Raw genomic sequence first — 16,209 nt, forward strand, 5'->3', positions numbered from 1 at the left:
CCCTCCTTGCTGTGCTCTAGTAGCAATCTAAGGAAATATCACATGGATTAAATTAGCTTCGCAATAAAGATCTGCTGATCTCACTATATGACAAAATTTGGGGAAAAAAATCTGTTCCTAATTTGAAAGTGCTATTTCCTATTTAATTGTGCAGTCCTGATTTTTTAAGTAGTTGTTCTACTCCAGAAACTTTGTTTTTGTGGCTGAAACTGTGTTGAATTGGTTGAGGCTCGATGATGATGTTCACTGAAAAACTATCACAAAATGTGCTATAACAGGATGTCCCTCCCGCAAAGACAAAGTTTTTGCAGTTTAATAAACTTTCCCCATGTTTGAATGATACAACCAATTAGAAAGTAGCATTTATAACTGAGGAACAAAAAAATGTGTTGCATGGTGTCTTCAGCTTCATTACCAGCGATTACAAGCCTAATTTTAAATACGGCCCTTGTCTCGCACCTGCCAGACTGTAAGACACAGCCTCCGCCCACAGCGAAGAAAGGCAAACTGGATCAGCCCCGAAGGAAAGTTCAAAGTTTTTTGCAGCTATATAAAAAGGAAGGGAGGTGTTGCTCTTAAAATGCATCTACAGAGTGGGAGGTTTGATTCATCAGGTGCTCCAGGGACAAAGACATGGACCAATGGAGACAAACTGCAGGAAGAGAGATTCCACCTAAACATTGGGAAGAACGTATTATTAAATCCTAGAGTTCGAAGAGACCCCAAGGCACCATTTAGTCCAACCCTCTTCAGCAAGGCAAGCCCTCCTGATAGATGGCCATCCAGCATCTGCTGAGAAAAAGACTCTATGGGCCACAAGGCAGCACATTCCACACTCGAACAGCTCATCATGAAGTTCTTACTAATGTTTGTGGGTTTTTAATCAATACTCATGTTGTGACTCAGCTGGAACCTCACATTGACTTTGATGAGGATGATGGGATTCAGGTTCAAAATCAGGTTCAAAATGTCCCTGTTATAGAAGATGAGGAATAGAGAGTGCAAGTTCATTTTCCCACAGCAAGGAATGATGTTGTTGATATTGAAACTAGCCAGGTGCAAATTGACTTGGAAAAGGAGGACAGTTCTCAGTCTGATAAGGAGGCTCAGCAAACTAACGAGCAGGCTGACCTTGACGAAACAGGTTCCCTAGATCGAGCTGACCGTTTGGAATTCAGAGTTCGGAGGAGTGTGAGAATTGCAAACAAGAGGGAGGTTAGAGGCCAGAGAAATGCTTTCATGCTTTGCAAAGGGTATTAAAGCAATGTGTTTGGAGACAAACCTTTGTCAAAGTAACTTTTCATTCAATCAAGAAGCAAGCTCTCGTTTTCCTGGATTATCTTGCAGCTCTTGTGTTCATGTTCTTGGGACTTTGTCATGCCCTAATGGGACTTTGTTTATTTCTGGTGATTTCTTGAATTATGCTCTAAGGCTTTATTTCGTAACGATCGTTTGAAACTTTACTTTTGTTTTTAAAGAACTTTTTATCTTCTATTTTCTAATAAACTAAAAAGACTTCAACCTGTATGCAGTTTGGTATATACAGCAAGGTGAAGCTATCCTAAGGTGCGAGAACTCATTCCTCTTCCTTCAATTAATACCTTAGTTGTGGATCCCTGCACGATGGGATGGGGTGAGACTGGATGACCTTTGGGGTGCTTTCTAATTCTGTCTGCTAACATCTGTCGGGGTGCTTTGAATGTGATTTTCTTGCTTCTTGGCAGAATGGGGTTCGACTAGATGGCCCACGAGGTCTCTTCCAACTCTAGGATTCTATGATTCTATGAGAAGGGGAAGGAGAAGATGGAGAAGGAAGAGGGCAGGAAGAAGAGGAAGAACGGGAAGGAGAAGATGGAGAAGAAAATAAAAAGAAAGAGAAGGAGGAGGAGGAGGAGGAGGAGGAGGAGGAGGAGGAGGAGGAGGAGGAGGAGGAGGAGGAGGAGGAGGAGGAGGGAAAGATGGAGAAGGAAAAGGAAGATCAGGAGGGGAAGAAAGAGAAGTAGAACAAGGAGGAGGAGGAGAAGGAGGAAGAAGACAAGAAGGAGCAGGATGAGAAGAAGGTGGAAATGGAAAAGGAGGAGGAGGAGGAGGAGGAAGAGGGCAAGATGAAGAGGAAGATGGAGATGGAAAAGGAGTAGGAAAAGGAGGAGGGGAGTGAGATAAAAGGAGGAGGAGGAGGAATATGGGAAGAAGAAGTGATCTTCTGTGAACCAGTCCACCTTTTTGGACAGTTTCCATGGCTCTCTGGCCAAGCCATGCTCCTCTTTCTCTTTCTAATGGCTCCTTCTGGCAGCTCACGCTCTCAGAAATTGATTTCCAATCCGACCAGAGCTTGTGTTTGATCAACCGAGCCATAATCTCTGGTTTTATGACCCGCAAGCACAGCTTTATTTGCTGCAGTCCTTGCGGGCGGGCGGCCAAAGCGGCTCCCAGGGACACTTCCACCACCTCCGCGTTCTCAAATTAAGGCCATCCACTGCAAACGAAGCCCAGCTCAGTCCCAACCAGGAAGCTTTCCAGCCTCTTGAGCAGAAAAGTGGATGCAAAAACGTCTGGGGACAACGTGGGAGGCAGGTCCATTGAAGAAAGAAACAGTAAAGAACTCATTCATTATTATTTCTAACAAGACCAAAGACTGCCAGGCAGATTTTCTAGGATTTATGCAAAGTAATTTGCAATTAGGAACCAAAAAAGAGGTGAGAATGGCATACAGAAAAATAAAACCTGTTGCAGAGTCTGAACCTGTACAAACACCTGCAGGTACATCCCTGCACACACAAACACTTTCTCGCTCTCAGGCCCCATCTACACTGATATATAATGCAGTATTGATGGGGCTCAAGTTCCCAAGCCGTTCCATGCCACCATCACCATCATTGTCGCCATCGTTATTATATACTGCAGAAACTGTGGACTGCTAAAAATGACAAATAAATGAGTCCCGAAATAAATCAAGCATAATATCCAAATTACAACAGTGGATATTATGGCAGGAAAGGCCATGGTGGAGATCCAGGAGACAGCCAAAAATGCCAACAAAAGCACACCTAAACACATGAAAGTGCCCAGAAGAAACACTTCTGCTTTTGAAAAATTGTTATCTCTTTTGACCTCAAAAGGGAAAAATATGCAAATCGTCAAAGAATGTACCGTATTTGAATTACAAAGGATGCTGTAAAGATTTTCCCCAAAAACAATTCAATTTCATATACAATATTTTTCACATGCAAAACAATTGTATAAACGGAGCAGCCATGACTAGGAATTAAATTAAATTTCTCTGCAAAGCTTTGAAGCGGTTGCCCACTTGAAATTCCTTCAGAGAACTTACTTTCCAAAGCCAAGACTGTTCTGCATGGCATTCAGAGTGGAAATTGTCATTTAGCTATCTCTAAACTGGATTTGAAGATTGTTTGTAGATTGCTTTTAGGGGTTTTTTTTCAATTTTTAAGGATATTTTTATCTTTGGAATCATAGAATTATAGAGTTGGGAGAAACCCCAAGAGACATCCAGTCCGGTCCCATTCTGCCACAGAAAGAGACACAATTCAAACCCTCCCCACAGATGGCAATTCAGCTTACTCTCAGGATTTTTCAAACAGAGCTGGATGGCCATCTATCGGGAGGGCTTAGGGTGGTGTCTTCCTGGAAGGCAAAAAGATGGGGGTTGGGCTGGATGGCCCTTAGGTTCTCTTGCAACTCTAGGATCCTATGATGAGAAGCAGGGGTTCCCTTTGCAGGTGGCTTACCTTTGTGACGAAGAGGGTGCGCGGGTCGATGATGTCCAGGAAGTGCCGGAATCGCCCGTAAAATGACGTCTGCGGAGACAAAAAGGCCCAAATCCATTAGACACGGATGGAGCAGGATGCCTTCCAACAGACTTAACACAAAAGCCCAGGGAAGCAGCCACTGATTTGGGGGGTCAGTGAGCAAAACAAGACCATTATCCCCAAACCCAGAATTAAGTCTTCGCCCCGATGAAATGTCCCTTCAGTTCCAAAATTTCTAGCAATGAAGACAGTGAGGTATTGAAGGTCAGCTAGAACTCTGGGTTTGCCTTCCATGGGTCACTTTGTTTTCACACGCTTATCGGCGCACACTTAAAGTACCCTATTTACTAGGGCTGTGCAAAGCTTCGGAGGTCCGTTTCGTAATTTAAAGCGCACCTGGACTTCAAGGTCTTATCACAGATTCTCTCAGAGTGTCTCATTAGTCTATTTTTCACCCCCTCTGTTCTCAAGCCTAATCTGACTTCTTGGGAAACCTCCCCATTGCCTGAAGGCTGTTTCATCATCATCACCATCATCATCATTATCATCATCCTATGTAATACAATTTTTGTTCCTGGATTATAAATATTATTTCCTAATTGGTTCATTCATAAAACATGGGCAAAGCTTATTACACTGCAAACACTATGTTTCTGCAGGAGGGACATCCCGCTATAGCACATTTTGCCCATGAATATCTCATCCAGTCTCAACCAATCCAACATAGTAGCCACAAAAACAAAGTTTCTGCAGTATAACAACTACTTTCAAAGTAAGGACCACACAACTAAACAGGAAATAACACATTCAAACCAGGAAAACTTTCAAATTTTGTCACATAGTGTTATTTACCAAAAATAATATAACTCAATTAGAGCAATTACACATTTTAGAGACCTAAGGAAAAACACCACAAGTAGTTACAGTGTTCCCTCACTACTTCATGGTTTACTTTTCGCAGATTTGCTATTTTACGGTTTTTCCAATATTATCAATCATAAAAAATTACAATTTACAGCCTAAGGAAGGGAGGAAGGAGAAGCCGAAGGGAGAGAAAAGGAGCCCAAGCGGCAACGGGAAGAGAAGAAGGAGATTTATCAACACACGATAGGTTGATAAAGACTTAAAATAGTCTATAACTACTAAAATAATGTATAAATATTAAAATAAATATAGTGTACCCACTTTGCGGATTTTCACTCATTCCGGGTGGTCCTGGAACATAACCCCAGCGATAAGTGAGGGAACACTGTATTGCTAATAAGCAACTTCGCCACTGATAGAATATAAAACTTTTGAAAATCAAGCCCATTAAAAACCAATGGAAAGAAAGGCATACTGTTCAAAGGCCCCAAAGAAGACCATCCTTGTTGGAAGAGAAAAGTCTATAGTTATCAATGGAAAAAAGAGCAAACAGGGATCGCTCATCCGCCTGCTCACTGGTATATTTATAAAATGTAACATGGTAAATAATGTGCTTCTTGCAATACAGAAGGATGTAGGAGGCTGCTTGGCATTGAATATCCCATGCACAGAGTCAGAAGGACGTTTTGTGATCATTATTATTCCCCGATAATATTAACACATGAAGCAAAGCGGCAGGCCCAGAGTGTCAACAAGGCTGCCCTGAACCTGATTGGAATTGACTCCTCTCTGTTCACCGATAGCCAGGGATTGATTCCACTAAGCCAAAGCCCGATCCCAGGAAATAAAAAATAAAATCCTATAACAAAACACACATGGAGGGAGGCGATTGATCCAAACCTGGGGCTCACCCCTGACCTTCGGCAGGACTCCAGCGCAGCCCCATTGGAAAAGACCGCAGGAACAGAAGGACGCCTTGGGGAGGCCCCATTCATGCAGAGGGGAAAAAGGCATGGACTCAAACACCCAGCAGCCCCACTTCCTTCTGCAAAATGGAGCACCCCACAGCTTCAGTCTGGAAGAAGTCAGGGACTGACCTATGGTCTAAAGCGCCAAAGAGTTTCCCTCTCTTGCCCTTGTTGTTTTTAGAATCATAGAATCACAGTGTTGGACGAGACCGCATGGACCATCTAGTCCAACCCCCTTCTGCCAGGCAGGAAAAGCATCATCAAAGTAACTGTGACAGATGGTCACCCAGCCTCTGTTTCAAAGCTTCCAAGGAAGGAGCTTCCATCAGACTCCGAGGCAGAGAGTTCCACTGCTGAACAGCTCTCCTTACGGTTACAGGAATCTCCTTTCCTGTAATTTGAACCCATAGCTCCACTGAGTCCTGGTCTCCAGGGCAGCAGAAAGGAAGCCTTATTCCCTATTCCTTATGATACCCTGCAGGCTAAACAGATCCAGCTCTTTGAGACGCTCCTCAGAGGGATTCATGGTACCCAGACTTTTGATTCTTTTAGTTACCCTCTTCCTTTGAACTCCTTCCAGCTTATAATAAATAAATACATACATAAATAATAAAAATATATTTATTTATATGCCACTCTATCTCCCCAAAGGGACTCAGAGCTGTTTCCGACAAAGAAGTGGCAAACATTCAATGCCAAAATACAAAGGAAATAATCAGCCCCCCAGATCCCAAATATAAAATTCAAACTATAACAAAATTAGAACAGATGAACCAAATTAAATAATAACATAACCAATTAACAATTACATTTTTAACATTCAAAACACAAAAATTCAACAAAAAATTCAACAAATCTTGAACAAAGCTTAGAATCAGTATCTCTCTTAAATTGTGATGCCCAGAATTGGACATAGTGTCATTCCAGGTGAAGAAGTCTAACCAAAGCAGAATAGAGAAGCACCAGGACTTCCCTCGACCTGGACACTGCAGTCCTTTGGATGCAGCCCAGAATCCCACTGTCTTTTTGAGCTGCTGCATCAAACTCTTGGCTCAACAAACACTCCCAAGATGTTTCTCACATGGACTGTTGCCAAGCCAGGCAACACCCATCCTGGATCTTTGCATTTCATTTTTTCAGCCTAAATGGAGTATCTTACATTTGTCCTTGTTGAAATGCATTTTGTTAGTTTTGGCCAATCAGCTCTCTAATCTGTTAAGGTCTTTTTGCATCCTGATCCTGTCCTCTGGAGTATTAGCTCTCCCTTCCAATTTGGTGTCATCTGCAAACTCGATCAGCCTGCTCTCTAAACTTTCATCCAAGTCATTAATAGATGTTGAACAGAACTGGGCCCAGGACCAAACCCTCTTTATGGCAAGTAAATAGTCACTTCTTTCTAGGATAAAGAAGAGGAACCATTGGGGAGAATCACCCTTTGGATTTGGTCGCTTAACCAATTACAAATCCACCGAATGGTAACATTGCCTTGCCCACATTTGACTAGTTTGTTTGCAAGAATGAATGCAAAAGACCTCGGAGCAAAGGAACCGAATTCGAGGGGTTCATGTGCACACAATGGCTCCTGGAGTTCTGCAATCCAATAAGTAGTCAATGCATTCCCAAAGTTAACCTTACTGCACACTAAGCGCACAGTTTTTCTCTTTCCAAAGACCAGTCCTTCACCTTCTCAGAAAGAGCCACACCTTCAGCAGAGAGGAAATCTGTTATTCTCCCAGACTGAAAATACTTGACCTTTATAGATTTAGATCTTTTCAAAACACAATTTGGAAAGCGCCTTGCGTTTTGTTGCCCTTGCCCGGCTCTTTCTGGCCCTGAGAGTTGAGAATTGCAGGGCAGCCTTGCACCGTTTTGTTGCACTGAAATGCGTTTGCTGAACCAAACATGGATGCTCCCGTTTCATAAGCACAAACTTCAGCAGCAGCAGCAGCTGAGTAAGTAGGTCTCCCCTTCCCCAAGAGGCCAAGTAACCTGGATTTCAGAGACTGCAGCAACAAAGGAAAAGGAGACGAATAAAAACAAGGGCGTTGCGCATGTCTAGATATGTGTCTCTGGTTTGACAGCAGAGGGAACGTGAGACAGCCGTGTGTTGCAGCAGCTCAAAAAGCCCATGCGATTCTAAGCTGCATCAATAGGTGTCCAGATCGAGAGAAGTCCTTACTATATTCCTGACAGTAAGAACTGTTTTGGTGCCTCAGAGCTTGGTGGTGGTCTCTAAGTAGAGGCTGAATGGTCATCTGTCAGGGAGTTTTGATAGTGTCTTCCTGCCTGACAGAAAGAAGGGGGTTGGACTGGATGGCCTTTAGGATCTCTTCCATCTTATCTACTATCAGAACACAATGCATTTAGACTGCACAAGTTTTGGATTCTGCTGCTTCCAAAGACAGAACGTAGCCCAAATACTTTATGCCGGACACTAGAAAGAATGCATTATTCATATATAAGCAAATGGTTGACCAAACTGGTAAACTCTGAAGAATTGGATAAACTGACTTGTCTCCTTAGAAATAAAACAATACAATGTTTTCCATTTTTATTTTGTGTCAGGAGCAACTTGAGAAACTGCAAGTCGCTTCTGGTGTGAGAGAATTGCTCGTCTGCAAGGACGTTGCCCAGGGGACATTGCCCGGATGCTTGATGTTTTTTCCATGCTTGTGGGAGGTTTCTCTCATGTCCCCACATGGAGCTGAAGCTGACGGAGGGAGCTCATTTGCGCTCTCCCCAGGTTGGATTCAAACCAGTAACCTTCAGGTCAACAACTCAACCTTTAAGTCATCAGTCCTGCCTGGCACAATGATTTAACCCACTGTGCCACCAGGGGCTCCGTTTTCAAAATAACTGGAAGCCTTTTGCAGAACGTATGCCAACCTAGAAGTCTGAAAACATGCAAATGTGAGTGGATCAATAGGTACTGCTCTGGTGGGAAGGTAACGGTGCTCCATGCAGTTATGCTGGCCACATGACCTTGGAGGAGTCTACAGACAACGCTGGCTCTTCAGCTTAGAAATTGAGATGAGCACCAACCCCCAAAGTCAGATACAACTGGACTTCATGTCAGGAGAAAACCTTTACATTTACCTATATAGGTAGAACATTTAAAGACTGGTCTATAATAGCAGCGATTAAAAATACACTGTCAGAAAGATGAGTGAGATTATGATAAATATTGTACAATTAGGTCACCTTTAAATAATTTCTGCTACCAGTATATATATATATATTGATATGTGTGGTGGAGGCTCCTTCTTTGGAGGCTTTGAAGCAGAGGCTATATACCTCACAACCTCTGTGGATGCCTGCCACAGATGTGGGCGAAACGTCAGGAGAGAATGATTCTGGAACATGGCCATAAAGCCCAGAAAACTCACAACAACCATGGTCGGGCTGTTGGGAATTGTGGGAGTTGAAGTCCAAAACACCTGTAGAAAGAACTGAAGTTGGCCCGTGCCTACTTTAGAGCCACATACTCTTAACAGCCCTGTTCTTAACTAGGAGTCATTTGTAAATTAAAGTGATTAAGTACAACATTCACACTGGCCTCCAACTGACAAGAGTTCTTCTCCCACCCTGGACATTATTCCACAGATATATAAACCTTCCTTGCTTAGTTTCTCCATACTTCACACCCTCTGAGGATGCCTGCCATAGATGTGGGTGAAACGTCAGGAGAGAATACCTAAAGTAGAAAAAATCAAAATACTTCCTAGAAATAATTCGGACCACTGTCCTGTAGAATTTTTAATAAATAAAACATATAAATGGAGATTGAAGGGGTCCTTATTAAAATCAGAAGCATTTGATGTTGTTGTTATTGGTATTTTTTCTTCTTCTTTATCTTTTATATTACCCGTTATCCCCATCCTCATCTCCACCCTTTCCTTTCCCTCACCCCCTTTCCTCTTTCCTTCTTTATCCCCCTCCCCCCCCCCCCCCATCTCACCCCCAGTCACAACCCCTGTAAATGTTGGTTTTTGTCATGGTTTGTGTCTATGTCTTTGGTAAATGTCATTCACAAGTTTGGCAAACAATAAAAAATATTTGAAAAAATAAAAAGGAGAGAATACTTCTGGAACATGGACATACAGCCCGGAAAACATACAACAACCCTGTAAATCCAATGTTAGGAACTCAGGGACTGCCTGTACTGCAGGGCCAGGAGGACACACAACAAAGTCCTGCAGGGCCAAAGACTCGGACTTTGGCCCCACTTCGCATTTATAGGCAGAACCAAAGCCCTTTATGGTATGTCCTGTGACTGAACTTTGAGCCCAATTCACCAGAGAGTCACTCTTAAAAACCTACATGATGGAAATCTGCAAGAGACAGTAGAGAAAAGGGGAAAAACATTTCTGCAACCTGCAAAAAGAATGCACCAGCCAAACAAAGGATGCCTCCAAGCAACAACACTGATTTACTTTGCAGCTGCAAAGCTACTCAATCCTCTCCCCTCTGCAGGAGTCTACCGTGTCCCATGCAGCTGTGGACAAGTCTACAGAGGGACCACCAAACGCAGAGGCATTGCCCAGGCATGAACGAATCAAGGAACACGGAAGACACTGCAGATTCACTCAGCCAGAGAAGTCAGCCATAGCAGAGCACTTGAGGAACCAACCTGGACACAGAATATTATTTGAGAACACTGAAAGGCTGGACCACTCTCACAACACCTTTCCACCATGTCTCCTGTATCAATTTAACAATCTATATATATAAAAGGGTAATGAAATTTCGGCCTAGGACAAAACAACAAAACTACACATCTCAGAAACACTAAACTTGGCAGCACAACCCCTCATCCATGCCTCTACGTTCATACAACAAAAAGAAAAGAAAAATAAAGTCCTAATTAGAGGGAGAGGAATAATTGTTTTTATCCAATTGCTGCCAGTTAGAAAGCTAAGCTCCACCCACTTGGTCTCCTAGCAACCCACTCAGCCCAGGGGACAGGCAGAGTTAGGCCTCACTTAGGCCTCTTCCACACTGCCTATCAAATACAGATTATCTGATTTTAACTGGATTATATGGCAGTGTAGACTCAAGGCCCTTCCACACAGCTATATAACCCATTTATAATGGACTTAATGTCAGGGGGAAACCTTTGCTCTTTACCCTTAACTACTACCACCAATTCCTCAATGTTTTATTTCCCATACCACCATACTTCGCCACAGCAACGCGTGGCCGGGCACAGCTAGTATAATAATATATAATACTCATATTATACTATACTAATATTATAATATATTGTACAGTAGAGTCTCACTTATCCAACATAAACGGGCCAGCAGAACGTTGGATAAGCGAATATGTTGGATAATAAGGAGAGATTAAGAAAAAGCCTATTAAACATCAAAATAGGTTATGATTTTACAAATTAAGCACCAAAACATCATGTTAGACAACAAATTTGACAGAAAAAGTAGTTCATTACACATTAATGCTATGTAGTAATTTATTTTATTATTTATTTATTTATTTAATTTATATACCACTCTTTTCCCCCAGCAGTAATTACTGTATTTACGAATTTAGCACCAAAATATCACGATTTATTGAAAACATTGACTACAAAGATGCGTTGGATAATCCAGAACGTTGGATAAGTGAGTGTTGGATAAGTGAGACTCTACTGTATTTACATATAATATTGATAATAATATTATGATGTACCGTATATACACGAGTATAAGCCGACCCAAATATAAGCCGAGGCACCTAATTTTACCACAAAAAAACTGGGAAAACATTGACTCCAGTATAAGCCAAGGGTGGTAAATTTCAGAAATAAAAGTAGATACCAATAAAATTACATTAATTGAGGCATCAGTAGGTTAAATGTTTTTGAATATTTACATAAGGCTCAGATTTAAGATAAGACTGTCCAACTCTGATCAAATCATTATTCTCATCTTCTTCAATGTAAATGTGCTTATGTATCCTTTTAATAATAATAGAGTAAAATAATACATGTAATAATAATAATAATAATAATAATAATAAATAAATACAGAAAAATAATACAAATAATAATAAATAGAGTAAAATAATAAATGCAATAATAATAATAAAATCAGGGTGCAATAATAAATGTATTATTAATAATAATAAAAATTGAGTAAAATAAATGTAATAGTAGCAACAATAACAGAGAAAAATAATAAATGTAATAATACCAATAATAATAGAGAAAAATAATAAATGTACCATATATTCTTGAGTATAAGCTGACCCAAATATAAACCAACCAGGACCCTCACCCGAGAATAAGCCAAGGGGAGCTTTTTCAGTCTTAAAAAAAGGGCTGAAAAACTAGGCTTATACTCGAGTATATACAGTAATACAATGTAATAATAATAATAATAATAATATGCTATTATAATTGTATATTTATATTACATGCAAAATTACTAATAATATTGCAATATAGTCGTATAGTACAATATAATAATATATAATGCTTATATAGTGCTTATATTGTGCTATACTTACGGTATAATATATTGTAAGTATACTAATAATATAATTTACTGTATGTATATATAACTTGTAAGCCACCCTGAGTCCCCTTTGGGGTGAGAAGGGCAGGATATAAATGTCGTTAATAAATAAATAAATAAATAAATAAACAAACAAACTTTCATGTCAGACGACATAGAGAAGCCATTGAAATCCACAAGCATGTGGACAATTTCAACAGAAAGGAGGAAACTATGAAAATGAACAAAATCTGGTTCCCAGTATTAAAAAAACTCAAAAATCAGGACAGTAAATAAAGAGCAACAGAGGAATTCCAGACATGAATCGATCAGGGGCAGCTAACACCTCTGAACAAAGGATTCCCTCAGGCAGGAATGAAGCTTGCAAGGCCATTAATGGTAATCAAGGTGATTAATTGCAACATTCATACTGGCCTCCAACAGACAAGAGTCCTTTCTCCCTCCCAGGAACTTCCACAGATATACAAACCTTCCTTGCTTAGTTTCTCCAAATACCTCACAACCTCTGAGGATGCCTGCCATAGATGTGGGTGAAACGTCACGAGAGAATGCTTCTGGAACATAGCCATACAGCCCGGAAGATGCACAACAACCTACTCAATGTTAATCAAGCTTGCCAACTACAACATTTACACTCGCCTCAAACAGACAAGGGCTCTTTCCCCCACCATGGACATTATTCCACAGGGATATATACACTCCACTTGCCTCATTAGCAACAGACCTCTGAACAAACCTCGGAGGATGCTTGCCACAGATGCAAGCGAAACATCAGGAAAGAATGCTACTGGAATATGGCCATACAGGCTGAAAAACCCACAGCAACCCAGAATACAGTGTGTTGCAAACAGTGTAGTTTCTTCATGGTGTTATGAAGCTGGCTAACAAAATAAATATGAGCAATATCACACTTCGGCAAGAAGGAATGACATGCCCAGGTACAGTAGAGTCTCGCTTATCCAATATAAACAGGCCCACAGAACGTTGGATAAGCGAATATGTTGAATAAGGAGAGATTAAGGAAAACCCTATTAAACAACAAATTCGGTTGTGATTTTACAAATTAAGCACCAAAACATCATGTTATACAACAAATTTGACAGAAAAAGTATTTCAAAACGCAGTAATGCTATGTAGTAATTACAGTAGAGTCTCACTTATCCAACGCATTTTTGTAGTCAACGTTTTCAATCCATTGTGATATTTTGATGCTAAATTCGTAAATACAGTAATTACTACATAGCATTAATGTGTAATGAACTACTTTTTGTGTCAAATTTGTTGTATAAAATGATGTTTTGGTGCTTAATTTGTAAAATCATAACCTATTTTAATGTTTAATAGGCTTTTTCTTAATCTCTCCTTATTATCCAACATATTCGCTTATCCAACGTTCTGCCGGCCCAGATTCTACTGTACTGTATTTACGAATTTAGCACCAAAATATCACGATGTATTGAAAACACTGACTACAAAAACAAATGCGTTGGATAATCCAGAACGTTGGATAAGCGAGTGTTGGATAAGTGAGACTCTACTATATAAGATGAGTGACTCCTGGCTTGGGCACGAGTCCCTAAGAAGGGGACTGACGAGTCAGAGGGTCCTTCCACACAACCGTATAATCCAGAATATAAAGGCAGATAATCCACAATATCTACTTTGAACTAGGTAATCTGTTCATCCTAATGCAGTGGCAGGGAGTTCCATAGTCAAGCTTTCTGCCCGAAGCGGGACTCGAACTCGCGATGCTAGGAAGAAGCCCCGCCCCCGGGGAGGAGTCAAGGAAAGGGAGAGCCAATCACAGAAGCGCTTTCCCAAGGGCGGGAATTCAAACGGGAGAGTGACATCCGGCAGGGCCAATGAGGGGACGAGGCTGCCTGAGGGGAGCGAAGCGGGCCCCTTGAGGGAGCGACTCCGTCTCCCGCGGGGCCTCCCTCGATCCCTCCCGGCCCCGGTGCGCGGCACGGCGCCCCGCCGCTCACCTGCTCGAAGCGCGGCTTGCCCAGCTGGAAGGGCGGGCCCTCCTCGGCGCCCTCCGCCATCCCCCTCACAGCCAGCAAGGAGTCCTCTCCGCCGACCGGCCACGCCCCCTCGCACCGCCAGCGCCGCCTCCCATTGGCCCAGCCCCACCGCAGCCCCCGCGGGGCATGCCGGGAGGCGTAGTCTTTCTGCGGAAGGGAGGCGGAAGCTGGGAGAGGGGCATGACGGGAAGTGTAGTCTCCAGGGCAGGGCCTGCTCCCAGAGAGATCTACGGGCGGGACATAGGGATGGTGAGAAATGCAGTTTAAACTTTAAATGGGGCTTTTTAGCTGTTCACTCAATATATATATCTTTCTTCTTATATAAAAGAGTGATGGAATCACGGCAACGGACAAAACAACAAAACTAAACACCCCACAACCTTGAAAATTGACAGCACAACCCCTCATCCACGCCTCTAGGTTGATACAACAAAAAGAAAAGAAAAATAAAGTCCTAATTAGAGGGAGAGGAATAATTGTTTTTATCCAATTGCTGCCAGTTAGAAGGCTAAGCTCCGCCCACTTGATCTCCTAGCAACCCACTCAGCCCAGGGGACAGACAGAGTTAGGCCTCACTTAGGCCTCTTCCACATTGCCTATAAAATACAGATTATCAGATTTGAACTGGATTATATGACAGTGTAGACTCAAGGCCTTTCCACACAGCTATATAACCCATTTATAATCTGAGATGACCACCATCCCTCCTTATTATCCCTCCTTATTATCCCTCCTTATTATCCAAGATATTCGCTTATCCAAGGTTCTGCCGGCCTGTTTAGCTTGGATAAGTGAGATTCTACTGTATATAATATTATATATTTAATTATATATATATATATATATATATATATATATATATATATATTGTAATAATTTATAAATATATAATATATTGTATATATATATATATATATATACAGTAGAGTCTCACTTATCCAACACTCGCTTATCCAACATTCTGGATTATCCAACGCATTTTTGTAGTCAATGTTTTCAGTATATCGTGATATTTTGGTGCTAAATTCATAAATACAGTAATTACTACATAGCATTACTGCGTATTGAACTACTTTTTCTGCCAAATTTGTTGTCTAACAAGAAGTTTGGGCGCTTCATTTGTAAAATCATAACCTAATTTGATGTTTAATAAGCTTTTCCTTAATGCCTCCTTATTATCCAACATATTCGCTTATCCAACATTCTGCCGGCCCGTTTATGTTGGATAAGTGAGACTCTACTGTATATGTATGTATGTATATATATATATATATATATATATATAAAATATTGATTATAATATTATAATGGAATACAATATTATACTACTAATAATACAATATAATAATATTAATTATATATTATATATTAAATGTAATATTGCTAATAATATTACCATATAATGATATACAGTAGAGTCTCACTTATCCAACGTAAACGGGTCGGCCGAACGTTGGATAAGCGAATATGTTGGATAATAAGGAGAGATTAAGGAAAAGCCTATTAAACATCAAATTAGGTTATGATTTTACAAATTAAGCACCAAAACATCATGTTATACAACAAATTTGACAGAAAAAGTAGTTCAATACACAGTAATTCTATGTAGTAATTACTGTATTTACGAATTTAGCACCAAAATATCATGATGTATTGAAAACTGACTACAAAAATGCGTTGGATAATCCAGAACGTTGGATAAGCGAGTGTTGGATAAGTGAGACTCTACTGTAGTACAATATAGTAATTCAATGCTTATATTGTACTATTCTATTGTACTATTCTAATAATATATTGTATGTTCATTTGATTTGTAAGCCGCTCTGGGTGTGAAGAGCGGGATATAAATAAATACTACAGTAGAGTCTCACTTATCCAACACTCACTTATCCAACATTCTGGATTATCCAACGCATTTTTGGAGTCAATGTTTTCAATATATCGTGATATTTTGGTGCTAAATTCATAAATACAGTAATTACTACACAGCATTACTGTGTATAGAACTACTTTTTCTGCCAAATTTGTTGTCTAACACGATGTTTTGGTGCTTCATTTGTAAAATCAT

The 16,209-nt window shown here is 40.8% G+C and overlaps 1 protein-coding gene across 4 annotated transcripts in view; it reads right to left on the reverse strand.

Annotated features, from left to right (window-relative positions):
- sfxn5 (sideroflexin 5) overlaps positions 1-14,247 on the reverse strand; it is a 129,824-nt gene extending 115,577 nt beyond the window's left edge. For 2 of the 4 annotated variants that reach the window (XR_010006523.1, XM_062981929.1), the window contains exons 1-2: positions 14,103-14,247; positions 3,750-3,818 (exon numbers count right to left, since the gene is read on the reverse strand). Coding sequence is in view for 2 of the 4 variants with exons in the window: in XM_062981929.1 (XP_062837999.1) it covers positions 3,750-3,818; positions 14,103-14,162 (129 nt within the window). In the remaining 2 variants the exon portion in view is untranslated. The remainder of the gene's footprint in view (positions 1-3,749; positions 3,819-14,102) is intronic. The other 2 variants (XR_507685.3, XM_008123078.2) reach the window with 1 other exon arrangement.
- Between the last annotated feature and the right edge of the window lie 1,962 nt (positions 14,248-16,209).

Source organism: Anolis carolinensis, chromosome 5 (genome assembly GCF_035594765.1).
Source record: "Anolis carolinensis isolate JA03-04 chromosome 5, rAnoCar3.1.pri, whole genome shotgun sequence".
NCBI lineage: Eukaryota > Metazoa > Chordata > Lepidosauria > Squamata > Dactyloidae > Anolis > Anolis carolinensis.